Source organism: Polypterus senegalus, chromosome 18, assembly GCF_016835505.1.
Source record: "Polypterus senegalus isolate Bchr_013 chromosome 18, ASM1683550v1, whole genome shotgun sequence".
Classification (NCBI taxonomy): domain Eukaryota; kingdom Metazoa; phylum Chordata; class Cladistia; order Polypteriformes; family Polypteridae; genus Polypterus; species Polypterus senegalus.
Genome location: NC_053171.1, coordinates 69,922,975 through 69,942,942, shown reverse-complemented (window position 1 = coordinate 69,942,942; position 19,968 = coordinate 69,922,975). Strand labels below are relative to the sequence as shown.

At 36.4% G+C, this 19,968-nt stretch overlaps 1 protein-coding gene across 3 annotated transcripts in view; it reads right to left on the bottom strand.

Annotated features, from left to right (window-relative positions):
* The window catches only part of ganc (glucosidase, alpha; neutral C), a 95,964-nt gene that overhangs the window by 19,069 nt on the left and 56,927 nt on the right, over nucleotides 1-19,968 (bottom strand). For all 3 annotated transcript variants that reach the window (XM_039741476.1, XM_039741478.1, XM_039741477.1), the window contains exons 16-20: nucleotides 15,552-15,653; nucleotides 14,633-14,876; nucleotides 12,721-12,785; nucleotides 6,158-6,234; nucleotides 3,324-3,398 (exon numbers count right to left, since the gene is read on the bottom strand). In XM_039741476.1, the coding sequence (XP_039597410.1) occupies nucleotides 3,324-3,398; nucleotides 6,158-6,234; nucleotides 12,721-12,785; nucleotides 14,633-14,876; nucleotides 15,552-15,653 (563 nt within the window). The remainder of the gene's footprint in view (nucleotides 1-3,323; nucleotides 3,399-6,157; nucleotides 6,235-12,720; nucleotides 12,786-14,632; nucleotides 14,877-15,551; nucleotides 15,654-19,968) is intronic.

The window sequence follows — 19,968 nt, the reverse complement described above, 5'->3', positions numbered from 1 at the left end:
TGAAGTTTATGATGTTCTACTTTAATGAAAAAATAAACTACGTGATTAAAGTGGAAATTTTGAGATTAAAGTAGACATTTCATGCTTTTGTCCCACTGTGTGATTATTTTTTTTTCTCTGTACCCTAATAAGCTTTCATATGACACTCAGACAGTGGGCTACGACTCGCCTTTTCACAGTGACTTTGTGACAACTTCTTTTTTATTTCGGGTACTGTGTGACTTTGTGAACTTGAGCTTTTAAGTTTCTCCTACACTCTATGTCACTCGATCAACTTCCTTTTGTTATTTATACCACTGTTTAAACCAACAAATAGTAAGTTTTTCCTTGCCTCCACTTGGTTTTCGCTGAAAGTCTTCTATTTTCCCCCGTGTTTTTGCCATTGTCTTTTCACAAAAGGCTGAGCTTAAGCGCTACTTATATTGATTTGCATATTCAAAGAGGAGTAATTCTGGGAGGAGTTGGGGCGGGATAGCAGGTGCGTGCATGTACATTACTTTTCATGCTGACCGGGATTTATGTAGCGGAAGAACGTGGAAGTTGGCGAGCGCACAGATTTATACATCTGGATTTTTTTGTGCGTACGAACATTTCCGCTTTTGTGCTTACACCATGTTATAGAGTTAATTCTACACACGCCGTTATGCATGAGGCCCCAGATCATTTGCATCAAACTCAGAGCCTGATTCAGTGATAATACATAAAACATCCATGGAGTATTTTGCTTTGCAAATTTGCTTTAGTCACGCCAGATGCCGATGACATTTTAGAGGCTGTTTACTCTTTGCTAATCATTCATGTGTAGGGAATCGAGGTCAAATCAACAAAGCTATATAACTTTACTTCAAGCAAAGACAATCGAGCTGAAACGTAAGGGCGAGTTTTGTTGCAGTTTACAGCCGATTATCGTCACCTACTCCTGAATTTTGACGAAAGTCAACATCAGCCCTGAAAGAGTTAATATATCTTCTTGAGAGGACACTTGTGCATTTTTAGGTCAATTTATTATTCTGTTGATTTTTTGTAAAGATATACTGCCTTGCAGTTGATGTATTTCTGTTGTCACATACTATACGTGTGCATCAACAGCTCTGGTAAGTTTGCAAACACCATCTTGGGAGGAGAGGAGACACGATCACTAACAGTCACTATCAGGCACAGTCCAAACCATAACAGGCTGCATCGGTCCATCCCTTCTTGAACTGGGGCCTATAAATTTGTAAGTTTGGAACCAGGAAGGCTATCTTTTGAGCCTGGAAATCCTGCGGGAGAGACAGAGAAAACAGACAAAGATCTCGCCACTGAAACCAGTTTATTTTGTAGAAAAACATCTACAGGACAGAATACACTCAATTACATTTTGTTTTGGGTTTTTTTATTTTGAAAATATCAATTAAAAGGGGAACTGTTGGCTTGGCATCCCAACAGTTGCACCAGTGCCCAGAAACTTTACCACATTGTCTTGTGAGTTGATTTGTTCTTAGTTTAATTAATTTTGTGACTATTCAAGTCTATTTAATCTTTATTCCATATTAATTATCATAATATATAATTGTGGGTTTTAGTACTCCTTTCACAGCTTCTCTTCTAACTAGCCAGCATATCATAACAACATCTAGTCTTAGCTTAACCTACTCTTAATTTACAAAGAGGTATTTTCTGCCTTATATCCATTGCTGCTGGAAGAAGTTTCATTCTCTGTGACCCTGCACCAGACTGATTGAATTTGCTAATATGGTAAGTATACAGAGACACACACAACTATTAATGTGCATACAGCTCAGTGTTTTGTTGTTATTTTCCTTTTTATTTTTACTGTATTACAAATGTATAGAATGCTCTGGGCTTTTTCATAGAAGACAACTGTTTAAGAAAAAACTCAAAATAAATCGCCCTATTTGCTTAAACTGGAAGATGAATAACACTCTTTTGCCACGTTTTGTTTCCATTTGACATCAGAAAGGCCTCTACAATGTTAAATAAAATAGTATAGCTTATCCATAATAAACTAATGACTGCTTTGTTATAAACCAAAAAAAGAGGACACATGAAAAAAAAGATTAGACTTAAGGGATGAAGAGATTTACATCAACTACCCTAGCTTCGAGTTATGCCGTGTCTCCAAATCAGTGGCATTTTATAACTGTTGTCCATCGAACCATCCATAATCCAACCCGTTATATCCTAACTACAGGGTCACGGTGGGTCTGCTGGAGACAGTCCGAGCCAACACAGGGTGCAAGGCAGGAAACAAACCCCGGGCAGGGCGCCAGCCCACCGCAGGGCGCACACACACACACACAACCACACACCAAGGACAATTTAGAATCACCAATGCATCTAACCTGCATGTCTTTGGACTGTGGGAGGAAACTGGAGTACCCGGAGGAAACCAATGCAGACACGGGGAAACATGCAAACTCCACGCAGGGAGGACCCGGGAAGCATAACTGTTGTGAATTTGGGAAATAAAATTTCATGCATAGAGCCAGTTTAAAGGTTTTCTCTCCTTAAGTCACTTAGCCTGCCATAAGATTTGCCTATAAGATAAAAATACTACAATGGTGTCTACTACTGCTGTTTTCTTATTTATTGCCTTATTTAACATTGTTTAACCCTTACCTTTGGGTGAAACTTGACCCATGTTTTGTTTCAATAAGGTTAACAAGTTAAATATCCCATGATTTGCACAGCTTTTACAATTTTGTTTATGTCACCATGTCTTTTGGGTCAATTTTGACTTTAATGGATTCCTCTACATTTATGGCAGTTTATTCACAACCCATAAAATAAAACCAAGAGTAAATACAACTTTTGCAGCTCATTGATGTTAAAATTAAGGCTTTTAACAAAAAGCTGTTCATTTTACAAAAAATGACATTTACTAATGTCACATTTTATACAGCTGCCACACATTTTGAACAATGCTTTACAGAGTTATCAAGCATCTGTCAGAAGGAAGGAAATATCAACTGAGAGGGCACTAATTTATTAAATGGAAGACTCTTACAACAACATACTGTGCACTCACTTTTCCAGGAATAAGTTAGATCTATGAATCAAACAAATATATAATAGCACAGGTTCTAGAATGAAACTGGAGCCAATGAAGAAAAAATGCACAGGCACAGGAATATGTAATCTCCATACCAACGATGACTCAGCTGAAACTAAAGTCATGCTCCACAAGCAAGATTAAGCATTGCACCAAATATTGCCTTGTCAGTAATTATCTTATTAAAAAACTATTCTTAAAGTAGAATGGCTTTTGTCTCTTCTGTCTTTACACTAACAAAATAAACAATTCAATTGGAATTACTCACACTTTCCAGATTAACTGAGACACATATGGTTTGATCTCCTTCAAATCTCTGGCAAGTACGGACATCATACCATTTCTGCAACAGAACAAAAGCAATGTGTATGTATAACTATTTTTATATCAGTTCTCATCTGGTATAAATGGGCCTGCACCACTGTGTGCTTGAAATCAAAATGAGTATTCCATAACCTTATCCAAAAGAATTTAAATCATTATAATCAACCTACCATTAACAGTAAATGACAGCCTCCCTGAATTAGAGGCTAGCAATTTTTAAGATCACATTCTCTCTATAGAATTTAAATCCACTATCATCTTCAGTTAAATAGATCAAAACAAGCTAACAGTTTCAATATGACACTAAAATGTGTATAGTCAAAGGGAGTGCAAAACATTAAGACTGATTTTTTATCTTATGTAGAGCCTCCCCCAATATTTTTGTTTCTCAGCTTCCATCTTGTAATCATTTCCAAACAACATGAATTAAGTATAACGCATTCTCTCACAATCCCCCTGCAAGTGTGAGATCAATCCTTGGCAGTGAGGAACTGGGAGATTTATTTTTAATAGGTAAATTTATTATTTTTTTGCTGCTAAAATACATTGAAAAAAATGAGCTTGAATCTGATTAATTAATGTTGGTTAGAAGTTAACATAAGATAACAATTCTTTCGGCCCCTCTTAATGCAAATCTAGGTCCAGTCTCTCACACACACACACACACACCTATAACCACATTCAAGCAGGGTCAATTTGGAGTTGTCCAAAAAGCAAATTTGCATAATTTGAAAACTTGGGGACCTGGAGAAAACTTCTTAAAGAAACTGGAAGAATGTACAATTTTCACAAAGACAGCAACTGAGAATGAGTTTTGAAATTAGAATGCTGCATTCAAGAGGAAACAACACTAACCAAAGCAATACACCACTATGCTACCTGATTACCATGTAAAATTTGAAATGCAACTTTACTTCCAAAAGGACTAATAAAATCATAAAAAAAGAGGAGACACTTTTTGTAAAATATAAAGATAATTCAAAATTGGATGAATACATAATGCACTCCTAACATTGGTGCAGTTCTTCTTAGGAATTGCAGTGGTCTAAACCTATATGCAGACATGGAAAAATAAGCTCCTACCCACCTGCCTTTCCCATGCCAGCAACATGCAAAATTTGGTAATCTTACTACATGAAAATATGAATGAAATTGATTAGAGAGCATAACATAGGGGTGTTGATTCTCTGCTAGGAGTATATGAAGTTAGAAGCTTATAAAACACATGGTGCTTGTATGTGAACTTTTGGCTGTAATCTAACTGTATGATGGTGCTGCATCTGTGACAAAAGCAGGAGGCAATACTTTGAATGTTTCCAAGAATCCTTTTCCTGGCTCTTCCAGATGCCATCAAGGGGCTCAGAACTCGACAGATTTGAAATGTTATTTACAATAATAGTACATTAATTGTATTATCTTATTTTTACCATATCTTATTATCTTCATTTTTACAGCAGTTTCCCACAGTGCAAGTTTACAAAGAAAGCTTCCTTGAGCTTGTTTGAAGAACAGTGAAAATACAAACTAGTTCAATCCTAATCATTGTAATTCTGTAAAGTGCTATGTCAAACATCATACTGAAGGTTCTATATGCATCACACACACTGTTTTAATTAATGAGCATTTCACTAATAATATGTGTAAGTACGAAAGGAAACAGTGACATGTTCTTGGGGGTGGGAAGTGATTTCTAGAGTGGGACATTGGGCAACAGTTATGTGGTTAGTGGGTCTGGAGTCACATAAGGCATCTTGCCAAGACTCAGATGTGATTTCAATCTCCAGCATTTGTACCCATGTTGTTGTTCTCTGCATGGCTATTGTAACAGTATTTAAATGAAGTGAAATGCACCACTATTCTGTTACTACAGTTGGTGTTAAGTTTTGTCAGTACTTTTTTCGGGGTATGGATGGACACATTAGTTTTCCATTTTATTTAGTTAAAAATACAAAGTTATGTATTATTTGCTTTAGTATCATTTTAATACTGGAACTGAGGTGCAAAAGCTGGTACTGGGGCCAATGTCAAAATATTTAATATTGATCCAACACTTCTACCGTGTCTGTATAAAAGAAAGACCCTTGTCAGATTAATACAAATGTAAATATGCCAAAAGGTTAAAATATACTAGATAAAAGAGATGTAAATCAAATTAACGGCAATTTTTGACGGTTATAAAAAGACTGGGATGCTACAGTAGTTTTCTAGACCTTTAATATTATGTGTGGGGTTGCAGGGGCAACTGGAGACAATGGGACGAGTTAGCCTGGTGACCATGTTCCAAATTGAACCCAGCCCCTAAACAAGACATAATTCCAAGGGACAGGAACTGACATGGTAAGATGTTATGGAATGAAATTTAAAAGGCCCTTCCAGGCCATAATGCAGTTGCAGGTGGTTATGTAGAATGGTGCACAGTTGTTGGTGAGAGATCACACAGTGGGATGTAGTGGTGCCAAATGTAGTAAAATAAGGTTTGGAAGATGCATGTAGGAGTGAACTGAGTAATGCATTTTGGGTAAGAGTGGTAGGCTCTCTGTGTAGTTAATTACATTGATTAAACCTTGCCTAGGGAGGTCTAGTGGGGCTATGGAGATTGTTTACATTCCCATTTTCTTGCTCATCATTTGGTCCTATTTATTATCCTTAGGTGATTATTTTTGCATGAAAAACTTTTTTATACATTTCTTGTCTCTTTAGTCTTAATTTGGGTTCTGGAAACAGAGACCCCAGTAGGCCACATTGTTAGATCATTCAATTTTAAAATATTATACTTACCTCCTTGGAGCCAGGTAGTAAAATGTTAACTGTCTTTGCTCCTGCTTCTGTTACTGGGTGGGCCAGTAAAGCATTTCCTAAGGAAAATAAAAAACAAACAAACTAATTAAAATAAATTATTAGTTTGTAGCAGGGCTACATAGAATTAGTGTTGTCAATGTTTGTGCTGAGTGCGTTTTTGTTTCCATCGTCCCGTTTACTGTTTATCATGTGTGCGTCAGTGAATGTTGTCCCCGTAAATACAGAGGCAACGGATGATGGAGGGAGAACACAGCCCCAAGATGGAAAACACCTGTTCACAATTAATCAAGTACAACCAGCTCATCACTATATAACCAATCAGGAGGGAACAGAGAAGGAGGAGGAGAAAGACGGAGATTTCACTTTACAACTACGAACCAAGTTTACCTGCGGTTTTTCCACATCACGCTTTGGATCCAGTTTGTTTTCATTAAGCCGGATTTACTTCAATTCCCTCATCTCCAGAGCCAGAGACCCCGCGGTTGGATTACATCATCCACCACACGCTGAGGATTCACGGTGAGGTTGTTCCATTTGTTCCGGGAAATACAAACACATCACATATCTGTTGACCAGTCATCCGCATTCAGGACAGTTTTATACTTGGACTCAAATTCACGATCATTGGCATTCCGTATTCATTTATCTTTATTTGTGTTTGTTACTGGGACAAGGGAGGGTTTTGTTATTAAATATATATGGTGTTGTCACGTTGTTGCTTTGGTGGTGGTTTTTATATATTTTTTTTTTGTGTGTGTGAAATTTGTATTTTTTTTATTACATTTAATATAATCATTCACTTAATTTTACATATCTGCTTTGAGTGCCTATGTTTAATCCGTCGATTGTGGGAAAAATTGTATTTGTTAGAGGTACGGCTTGATATATAAGATTCAACCTCAGTAATTTATCCAGGCCTCAGGTCTTGGAGGTCTTGGCAGTTACAAGTTTATTCATAACTAAAGTGCAGGTCATTGTTGGTCTTTCATTGCTGAGATGTTTTTACCATGTAATCCTGCTCAGGAATAAGCAGACTTAGAAAATGGTATGGAATGATAGAGTATGGATTAAACGATGCCTTTAAAAATTAAGAGAAGGCAATTTACAATTCACCCAGACTTTTCATTTAACAAAGTTCAAACACAAAAATTAAATAAAGTCTGCTGTTTTTGGATTTGCCTGTTTTTTCCTCATGGACCTCTAGTGTTGTATTTTCCATGGTGTGCATATTTTTATTTCTATTAAATACATTTTGATGATCTGCGGTGGGCTGGCACCCTGCCCGGGGTTTGTTTCCTGCCTTGCGCCCTGTTTTGGCTGGGATTGGCTCCAGCAGACCCCCATGACCCTGTAGTTAGGATAAAGCGGGTTGGATAATGGATGGATGGATGGACATTTTGATGATTATTACTTTATATAATGTATGTATAATTTATTTTTTCATGTTTGTATTTTTAATGCATTTTTATTTATACAATAAATAGTTATTTCATATTTAACATGGTTTTTATTTGTATTTTGTTTAAGGACTGTAGGTCCACATGTTTCACTGGTTTGTGATGAAAACAGTGCCTTAAAGAAATATGTCAGGATGAAACTAAAACCTCATAAGCAAGAAGTTGTTTTTTGTGTGTGATGCAGAATTTCTCTGTTAGCTCTGTCTTCTATTTTTACTTTGAATTTTACTGAAGTTTTAAAAAGAAGGATACTTGGAAAATTTAATTTTTTGTGTGTGCATCATGCTCAATCCTTGAACCTTTCCAGTGTAGATGTTTGGAAACAGAGCTGCATTTCGCAATTGTTTCAGGTAACAACAAACAGCAAGCAAAAGTGCACATAATAATAGATCCTAAAGGGGAGATTTAATTCACATCTGTACATTTATTATCATACTAGCTACAGTATGTTATATGGCTTCTCCTGGGAAATTCTGCAAAAGAAACAAATTGTATTCTAAATTTTATAAGTTTCCTTATTAAAGCATTAGGAAGAATGTAATACTAACATTAGGTCGATGGAGCTGTTTACTCTTGCTAATATGTATACAATTGACCATAACTAAAATATTCCTGCATTAGATCAATATCTGAAAAACACAATTTTACAAGAAAGAGTACTCTTGAATGAAAACAGGCAATTAGTAGGGATAATACGAATAGGGATAATATGAAATTTGAGTATATATTATCCATTAGGGATGCTCCAATCAGGTTTTTAAGGTCAATACCTATTTTTTTTTTTTTTCTCTTTAAAAACCTTTTTACACTAATCTCCTGCATAACCAGACATATGTTTTATGTTCTATATTAAAGTGTACTTTTATAATTAAACTATAGATCACAGGTTTTAACTGTTTTATAAGCAAAATGAAATTCTGGTGGCTTATTGTTCAGTGACCATAAAAAAACTAAAATAAATAAAACTTCCTTAAAATAGTTTAACTAATAAAGTACAGGCAAAAATATTTATGACATACATATGACATAAAAAGAAAATAAAATGCTTCTCATAATTACAACTGTTTAGTTTTTTCTGTAAAGTTCCTATCTGAAACAAGGCTTAATTAAAAACAGCAGTTTTCACTACTTCTCTAACAATTAATATATACAGTACATATAAACTGCTCCAAAAAAGTAAAGGAACACTTTGAAAACACATTAGATCTCAATAGGAGAAAACTCCTGCTGGATAGCTATACTGATATAGACTGGGTAATGTGTTAGGAATGAAAGGATGCCACATCATTTGATGGAAATGAAAATTATCAACCTACAGAGGGCTGAATTTAAAGACACCCACAAAAATCAAAGTGAAAAAATGATGCAGCAGGCTAGTCCATTTTGCTGAAATTTCATTGCAGCAACTCAAAATCATACTCAGTAGTTAAGGCCTCCACGTGCTTGTATGCATGCCTGACAACGCTGAGGCACACTCCTAATGAGACGACGGATGGTGTCTAGGAAGATCTCCTCCCAGAGCTGGAACAGGGCATCACTGAGCTCCTGGACAGTCTGGGGTGCAACCTGGCGGCGTCAGATAGATTGAAACATGATGTCCCAGAGGTGCTCAATTGGATTTAGGTCACGTGAGCATGGGGGCCAGTCAATGGTATCAATTCCTTCATCTTCCAGGAACTGCCTGCATACTCTTGGCAGTCAAGGTGCCGTTGTCTAGCATATAGAAGTCTGTGCATCCCTCCATGAAAATGCCTCCCCAGACCATCACTGACCCACCACCAAACCGGTCATGCTGAACGATGTTACACACAGCCTAACATTCTCCACACCCTTTCACGTCTGTCTCAACTGTGAAAAGCACAGTGGTGGACCTGCCAATTCTGGTATTCTATGGCAAATGCCAGTTGAGCTCCATGGTGCTGGGCAGTAAGCATAGGGCCCATTAGAGGATGTTGGGCCCTCAGGCCCCCCTTATGAAGTCCATTTCTGATTGCTTGGTCAGAGACATTCAAACCAGTGGCCTGCTGGAGGTCAGCGTGTAGGGCTCTGGCAGTGCTCATCCTGTTCCTCCTTGCCCAAATGAGCAGATACCGGTCCTGCTGATGGGTTAAGGACCTTCTACAAGGGGCCCTGTCCAGCTCTCTTTGGGTAACTGGCTGTCTCCTGGAATCTCCTCCATGCCCTTGAGACTGTGCTAGGAGATACAACAAACCTTCTGGCGATGGCACATATTGATGTGCCATCCTAGAGAAGTTGGACTACTTGTTCAACCTCTGTAGGGTCCAGATATCGCCTCATGCTACCAGTAGTGACACTGACTGTAGCCAAATGCAAAACTAGTGAAAAAAACTGTCAGAAAAGATGAGGAGGTAAAAATATCAGTGGCCTCCACCTGCTGAACCATTCCTGTTTTGGGTGTCATCTTATTGTTGCCCCTCTAGTGCACCCGTTGTTAATTTCATTAACACCAAAACAGTTGAAACTGATTAACAACCTCCTCTGCTACTTAACTGACAAGATCAATAGCCCAGAAGTGTCATTGACTTGATGCTATACTGTGAGTAAAAAGTGTTCCTTTGATTTTTTTAAGCAGTATATATATATATATATATATATATATATATATATATATATATATATATATATTTATATATTCTATAAAAAATCTTTGGTCGAGACGTGACCTTCTCGGAAAGACACTTTGACGTCCCGCGAGAGCAACCAATTTAAAACAAGTTCACGGACATCTAATCTCTCAGTTGTTGGAATGCTTTTGGCAGACACACTTCATGTGCTCTCAGTTCTTAAAAATTTAATACTTTCTAGATGGCACATCAACGACTAAGCAAGGAAGAAAGAGCAGCGTGTTCAAAAGAGACTTAAAAGCGTTGGAGAGAAAAGAAGGCAAAAAAGAATGCAGAAAAGAACAATAACAATCTATGTGCAAATTCTGAAAATAAGGAAAGTAATAATCAGCCCGGACCAAGTGGAATTGAAAAGCTCATAGAAAAAAAGACTTCATAAAGACATTCAAAAACGTTGGCATGATACACGTGCAGAGCAGGTTAAAGAATATGAAAGTAGCAAAATTTGAAAGTATCAAAAAAAGAAGAAAGTAAAGATTGCACAAACAAAAGGAAATTATTACTTCGTGAAATAACGGAACAGCAAAAAGAGATTGAATATATGGACATAGGTGATATGTCGGAAGTATGAAGATATTGTTTGGCTTTAAAGTTTAAGTAAGAGACTTGTAGATAATCTAATTTGTGTTGTCATCAGGAAAAAGTAGTGTTTCTGCTGAATGAAGAGGCATAACTGTGAGAATTAAAAGATTTGTTGTTTGGTGAAAGTGAAATCCACAAACACTACAGGCAAAATATAGGAGTCTACTATAATGTTTGCATTTTCATCAATCAATGCTCAAACCATAGATTCACACAATAATGGCCCATACGCTATGAGAATCTGTGATCCCACAACAATTAAAGCTACGCCAAGTTTAATTTCAAAGAAACCATAATTCGGTCAGGTGTATATTTATGATCACGGAGAAGCGATGTAACATAGAATCGAAAGAGTATGTAACAATGAATATTATATATATATATATATATATATATATATATATATATATATATATATATATATATATATATATATATATATATATATATATATATATATATATATATATATATATATATATATATATATATATATATATATATATATATATATATATATATATATATATATATATATATATATATACTAGGCCTGAGAAAGTTAAAGCATTCATTTTTGTGATTAAAGTGACCTGTTTAACGTGTTATAAAATATTGTCATATCCAGATGGAATTTCATCATGAATAACGCCCCATCTGGAGGACTGCAGAGTGGAACGAGATAGGAAGCGATATCAGAGACCCACACATGTCAAAGGAGACAGAGAATGAGAGTGAACAGAACAAGCAGCAAGTGCCCACTGTGCATGACTTGACTGTGGGGTACTGGTGCCCCAGAAAGATGGAACAGACACACAGGAGATCTGTCACCCTTTAGTAAGTTTTCTGACCTCTAAAATCTAACTGATTCGTTGATGGGAGAGCCATCTCTATGGAAGTAGAAAAAAGGAGAGTTGCAGCTTTTACACGGCACACAAAAAAGAAGCCTATTGCAGAGCAGAATGAAGATGGGTGGGGAAGCAGCCACTTGAGTGAAGTAGGTAGCTGCACTGGAAAAATAAGTAGAGGTGTCTTGATGAGGCGTGCATATCATCTTCAGTCATCTGTCCATCCTGCTGCTTAGTGGTGCTGTTTGTATGGCCCATCAAACACTTCTACTGTGTGCCGTGTTTGCATAAAGCCCCCTGTTACATAGCACAGAGCATGTAGGTTAACATAATATTAATAAATACTGACAAATAAAAAAATTAAAAAACATTTTGGATAATATTTTTTTCGCATAATTTTCTTTTTTCCATAGTGTTGTCAAATTTCAATCAAATCAGTCGAAGCATTTTGAGATTTTGGAGTATTTAGTTTTCCTATTGGAGGGGAGAGTACATCTAAATACCTTCGTCGATGAATACTTCCTTACAGTGCATCCGGAAAGTATTCACAGCGCATCACTTTTTCCACATTTTGTTATGTTACAGCCTTATTCCAAAATGGATTCAATTCATTTTTTTCCTCAGAATTCTACACACAACACCCCATAATGACAACATGAAAAAAGTTTACTTGAGATTTTTGCAAATTTATTAAAAATAAAAAAAAAGAATTTAATCCATTTTGGAATAAGGCTGTAACATAACAAAATGTGGAAAAAGTGATGCGCTGTGAATACTTTCTGAATGCACTGTAGATGTACCATCCTGACAAATTTCTTTTTTTAACCTAACAGGAATTAGTGTTTCAGTTAGCGAATAAGCCAATCAACTTTGCATTATACTGTATATATATCTGCTCTAAAAACAATTAAATAAATAATCCCAGTTTATTAAACCTTTTAAACCAAAAACAGAATTTACCATGGTAGACCAGGACTAAATCTGAGAAATACTGTGATCTGAAAACATACCTATCATATATTCTGAATCCAAGGCAAAAGTATTCAGTTCTTTAGGAAATTCCACCCAGACTGGCCTGAAATTAATAAAACCACAGAAATATATTTGCTAAAATTACTGCTTTTTACATTTAAGCATTCTATTAAGTAAAATGCTCTTGGGATTTAAGCATCCAACATAAATCTTTCATCATCCACCCTCATCCTCCAAAATGTCATCTCTGAGCAATATTGTTTTAAATGTGCTTTCACATGTTTTGTTAATGGTTTAATGAAACTTTTTTATTGTCATATTTTCTGATTATATTACTTTTAAATAGAACAGATACATGTTCTGTTGCTATGATAATGCTATAACAAAGTTTTTAGTAACTGAATAAAAATCTTCTGAAGGAAAGAAAATAAACATACAAGTCTTCATTAATAATTCATCTTCATGGAGATCAGAAAAACACAAAATTCTATGAGCTTTATAGTTGGGTCTGCCTCAAACTTTAAAGTAATTTTTATTCAAATATTACATAAAATGTAGAATAAATTCTTCATACACATAATTAAAGGAGTTCCAGTCTGTGCAACCTATATTCTAAGTAAGAAGGACAATTTGGATGTATAATTAGTGCCTTGATTTAAACTTGCCATATGTTTATTTTTGTGAATGGGAAACCCAAGCAATGAAGAATGTTTATTAATTTACTCAATGCTATACTAATCAAAACAAAGGAAATGTTATCCTGCTTGAAACATCTTTATAAAGAACAGATACAGCATTTAAATTGGTATTTACTTAACTCTGAAAAAATAAATGAGTACATAACAGAAAAACAGCTGGTTATAACAGTTCCCATACTTAAAGTGGATGGCCAGTATGTGTTTCTGCAGCAAATCCTAAAATGTTTTGTATATATTGCAGGGTTCTGCTCTAGTTTATTGATCTTTTGTTGTTTTTTTTCTGTATGTGGCTTGTGAAAAATTAACTTAATTTTACTATTTCATTCTATTTTATTCTGTTTATTGTGATATGATTTTTTAATATTTTGCTTCTGGCTGTAACACTGATTTGCTAGGTATGCTATTACCATTGCCAAATTAATTCTGCATACTTATCATATTATTTAGTAATTTGCTGTTGTCAAATGAATTCCTAACAACCTTTATATTATTTTTTAGTTCAGGTCATCTTATATTAGAATGAATGTAAGAGATGTTTCTTGTCTGTATTTTAAATAAAAATCTTTTTTGCCAGAGAATTAAAAGCAATTGTTTAAAAATTTTGGGTGCCCGATGATTGAGCTCCTTAGGACGATTCTAACTTTATCATCTAAGAAATGTTATGTTCAATCAATCAAAACCCATTTACCTTTTGGTTTCAGTTTTTAGTTTAGTTTAGATTATTACAGACTCTGCCACTCAGTAAATAAAACTAGCGATAAGTATCTCCATAAAAAACATGCTGACAAAATAAGCCTGCATTTCTCACTCTTCGAAGGTTAGCAGAATGGCAGATGTCAATGACACCTTCCATAACTTATGTATTCAATAAAGTACAACCAAACTGAGATTATGGAAGGTTTAACTCCACTTGTTTAAGGCCTAACAGTTAGTTTTAGCAATAAGTTAATTAAAAAGTCTGGCACACAAAGCTTGTGCTAAGAGTTGCCTTACAGGTAAAATTGAAGTTCATGATTTATTTTTGGTGTTATATCAAATGGTAAAATCAACATAGTTAGCTACATTATCAATATTTTTGCAAATCACATTCAAAAATTAATGAACATTTCTTTTAATTATCTTTTAAATATCTGATAAAAAGAAAAAACTATGTTGCTATTCCCTGTTAACCCTTACCTTCTTCTAATCAATTATACATAACTTCTCAGAGGGTTTGAGGATTAAAAATAAGGGTTAGCATCCATTCATTTACCTGATGACGGGCTCTGCCTTGGTGTGAGCACGACAGAATAGCGTGTACCAATAGGGAAGTAAACAATATCGTTCTTGAATGGCTTTCTTGATTATCTGAGTGGTCTTTTCTCCAAACAGCCAAGGCTCTCTTCGTTTGGTTTGAATGGATGAATGCCCTCGAAAAAAAGGCTGTAGAGCTCCTGCCTGATACCAGCGAATAAGCAACTCTGGCTCTGGGTCCTGCACAAACCCACCTATATCCGCTGCAAAGTCACAGTTAGTTTGGGGAAAAAACACCGAAAAATTAAAAGAAAATCTGGCAGTGTTGGCTAACTGAAAGAACAGATTGGTGAATATGGAATTAATTACATTGTTTTCCAAAAGGTGCTGATTAAAATGATTTTGACTGATGTATTTACTCTGCTCCTTATCATTATAGCAATCACCATTATTTTTACAAATATTGACGTACTGTATTTATTTAATGCCATAAACTGGACCATTTATTATCTACAACTAGCACTGGTTAGGACCCACTTTTGCCTACAGAACAGTCCATACCTGTATTCTTTAAGGCAAGGATTTTGGTCCATGCTGACTTGAAAGCACTAAGCAGTTAATGCTGACTTTTTGGCCAGATTTTAGTATATCGGTATAGACAGTTTTGCTTTGCATATTACAAATAAAAACATTATCAGCATTAGAGAAAATCCAGACATGATCTAATAGACTGATGTTATAACTATGACATATTGCTTTTGATGTCTTATCCATCCATCCATTTTCTAACCCACTGAATCCGAAAACAGGGTCACGGGGGTCTGCTGGAGCCAATCCCAGCCAACACAGGGCACAAGGCAGGAACCAATCCTGGGCAGGGTGCCAACCCACCGCAGTTGATGTCTTATGCTTTACATAATGAAAAAATTAGTACTTACCTCCGCAAAATGAAATTCCTGTGATACTAAGCGCAAGAAGCATGGGAATGGAGATTTGGAGATATTCCCAACTGGCTACATTGTCTCCAGTCCAAACTGCACCTACAAAAATTTCATAATGGAATCTAGTTTTCACTTAGTTACTATCTTATACAATATACAAGCCTGCCACCCTAATTTTTACGGGGAAACACACTTTTATATCCTGCTGATGGCTCATTCTGTGACCATAAGCAAACTGTTATACTTAGCTGTACTCCTTCACAGATAGCCACTTCTGATCCCAGCAGCATTGAGGATAGGTCAGAAAACAAACCTGAATGTTGACATCACAAGTTTGCAGGGCTCAATCACTTACTGTATAATCAGAGCCAGCAATTAACCCAACACAAATATTTCTAGGATGATTGATGATAAGATAGATATATAAGGGGAGTATCTTGTGGAAAGCCATAAACCCACATGAGGAATGTACAAACACCACTTAGACAAGTGAATGGACCATTGTTTGAATTTACATTTCAGAAGCTATGAGGTAGCTGTACTAACCATTAGAGTACATACACTGGATTCAGAAAGTATGCAGACTTCTTTACTTTTTTTACATTTTGCTATGTTGCAGCCTTGTGCTAAACTCATTGGAAATATATTTTTCACATCAAGTGACACTCAGTATCCCAGAATGACAGAGTGACAAAATGAAAAAGGGATTTTAGAAATGTATCACAAATGTATTTAAAAAAAAAAAAAAAACTGAAATACTACATGGACACAAGTAGTCAGATTTTTTACTCTTACTGGAGTATTCTTGGGGATGATGTGACAAGCTTTGCACACCTGGTTTTAGGGAATTTCTGCTATTCATTTCTGCAGATTCTCTCTATTTCTTGTCAAATTGGATGGAGGCCATCACTGGACAGCTATTTTCAGATGTCTCCAGAGTTGTTCGATTGGGTTTGTGAAAGAAAAAAACTACTTGAAAGCTACAAAGGGTTAGAAGCTGGAAAAGCTGTTCTGCTGTAGTAAAAGGTTATTAATTCAGGCGCCTGTCATAAGACAAAGTGAAGTAAGCTGACCTAGGACAACTTCGTTTTTAGGAACACGTCTGTTAGACACAGGAAAAATAACCTTTCCTTCTTTGGGGCCCCTCTGACATGTACACAAAACGGAAATGGTTGGCCGATTTACAGAATACAGTATAAAATGAAATGCTTAGGTAAACGATATTACGACTTTTAATAAGTAAGGGGAAGGGGGTGAGAGAAAATAAAAAACCATCTGAAAAGTGGAACTTTGCTCTTCTGCCATGCAATGCATGAATCCTATGTACTCACCGGTGACTGAATAAAGACGGATTGACTGAACTATTCCTGCCTTCCTCTGGGTTACTTCCACAGGTTCTGTTTCAGACTCTTCCTGGACAACTAAAGAACATCCCTAAAGTTGTCTCTAAGTCACTTGTTGTCTTTGTTTTCTGCGTTGGGTTACTGGCCTATTGGAAGGTCAAACTAATGCCCAGAGCGCTCTAGCGCAGGTTTCAATTAAAGAGATCTCTGTACTTTGCACCATTTATCTTGCCCTCAACTGTTCTGCCAATCCCTGAAACTGAAAAAAAGAAAAAACACAGCATAATGTTGCCACCACCATGCCTCACTGTTGGAATAGTATTGCACAGGTGATAAGCAGTACCTGGTATCCTCCAGACCTGATGCCAATCTTGAGTTCAACAGACCAGTTAATCTTCTTTCTCACAGTCTGAGACTACTTTAGGTGTCTTTCTGCAAAAACCAAGCTGGCTTTCATGTGTCTTTTACTAAGGAGAGACTACTGTATGGCCACATCAGTGGAGTGTTCTGGGATTTTCTCCATTCTCCACACAGGTTCTCTGAAGCCCATCTAGAATGATCATCAGGTTCTTTGTCACCTCTCTTACAATGGCCCTTCTGCCACAATTGCTCAGATCAGCCAGGTGGCCAGCTCCAGGAAGAGTCATTGATGTTCCAAACTTCTTCCATTTAAGAAATATAAAGGCAATTGTGCTCTTGAGAACTTTCAATAACTGGAGGATTTTTGTAGCTTTTCCCTGGCATGTGCATCAGTGCAATTCTGCCTCTATGTTCTACATTCAGTTCCTTCAATCGCATGGCTTGGTCCTTGCTTTGATGCATCTCGTCAGCTGTGGGACCAAATATAGACAGGTGTGTACTTTTCCTAATCATGTTCAATCAGTTGAATTTCCCACAGTTGGGCTTGAAACAAGGTGTAGAAACATCTCTAAGATAAGCAGTAGAATAGGGATGCACCTCAGCCAAATATTAAATGTCATATCAAAAGGTTTGAATACTTGTGTCAATGTGATATTTCACTTTTTAATTTTTAATACATTTGCCAAGAATTCTAAAATCCTGTTTTCATTTTGTCATTCTGGGATATTGAGTGTTGGTTGATGTGGGGAAAAGCACAAGGCTGCAACGTAACAAAATGTTAAAAAAAGTAAAGGGGTCGGAATACTCTCTGTATACTGTCACTCACATGCGCATGGGAGGCAGCTAAAGGGTCTAAATGAGAGTAATTCCACACCAGACCAGGGGGTGGCGGAGTGCACTGACCTTTTTTCACTTTCCTGCAGACCATTCATGGGAAATTCCGCCTGGCCCTGATGACGTCACTTGCAGTTCTGGACTCGATGACATCACTTTCGGTGTAGAGCCCATCGACAAAGAGAGTTCTGGTTCTGGCTCTTTTGATGACATCATGTCTGAGTCAGAGCCTATGGAAGAGGACCCTTCCTCTTCCACCCTTGATGACTTATTCTGCTAACCACATCAGTTCTGTTTTCGACTCCATTCTGAGCACATCAGTTTTATCAATTTATTTTGCAGCCAGGGAATATTAAACAGGTGGCCGCTCCATACCTTCTTTATGACTCTTGTGTCTGGTTTTTGTGACAATATGTAATACTTTCTGAATCTATTGTATGACTATGCATTCTAAACTGAGGCTGGGAGAAGCACGGTGAATGCTTAAACCCTGGTAAAGTCTGCAGGAATGTCCACTAGGGACTCTGGTTTTAAACAACATTCAAAAGATGTACCATCGGGCCAAGTGGAAACACTAAATTGCAATGGTGTGAGAGTGCAAGTACTTCACAAAGGATAAATGTATGACCCCAAACTGAAAATGAAAACAAATTTGTTTGGATAGGAGGGTTTCAATACTACTTTTCATGGGAAGACATAGATGATGTGATGATGCAGAATTTACAAATCACTATAAACTATCACTAACATAGGATAAACAAGTTATTAAAACAAAGTTATTTAATGCTAAAGCTCCATAACAGTCTCAACAACTGGTAACTTGCTAATAATTCACAAAAAGATGCTATTTATCACCTATTTATGGAAGTACAATTACAGATTTCAATGTGTATTGCCCCCATATCCCAAACATGTTATGTTAAATGTTATTCCCAGTTTGGCTAGTATAATTAGTGTGTAGACAAGTATGTTTCTTTGTCATACTGGCATTTGATTAATTTTTTGTCCCTTTCTTGTGCCCACTCTAACCAGGATACATTTTATATGTCATATATTATTGCTCACAAAAGGAAATAATTACAAAGTAAAGAAGGAAATCTCAGAATTAGGGATTCAGAACTTACATTTTATAGAGGATTTATTATTGCTGACATAACTGGACAACAGCAAGTTCATTTGAAGTGTTTATATTGTCTTGTTTAATCCATTGGTGTTGCTAAGTAGTAGCAGGGAGTCATGATACTATAAAAGTAGTCTAGTTTGGAGAGCAGAGAGGACAAAATTTGGAAAAGCAGGAGAGGAATTTTCTTTTGATTGCTTTTGCTCCATAACTGTACAATTTCTGATATTCATATTTTTTCATAGCAGAGCAAGAAAGAAGAAGATGGAGCAATTCATGTCTAAGCCTTGATATGGAATGCCATAGTACCCACAAATTTAATACAGAAAATGGGAGAAATGCATTCAACTATTTGATAGCAATGAGACTGGAAGAGGAAGAGGCTGCTTTATTGTTCAAAGAAATGTAAATGCCTACAATGATTTAGAGAGAGCTAAAGGACTGCGGAGGATCTGGAAAGGATGGAAAATGTTTGCGTTGCTGGACTGCATTGTGACTAATGTCTAACATGTCAAGTTTCAAATATCTTTTTCTCTGATTATTTATTTATTTATTATTTATCCAAAATCCTAGAAAAAGTGGTAGCCAATCAGCTCCACTCTCACTTATCCCTGAATAACCTGTATGAACAATTCCAGTCTGGTTTCCGCCCACTCCATAGTACAGAAACTGCATTAATCAAAATAACTAACGATCTTCTCATGGCAGCAGACTCCGGCTTACTCTCTATCCTCATACTACTTGATTTGAGTGCGGC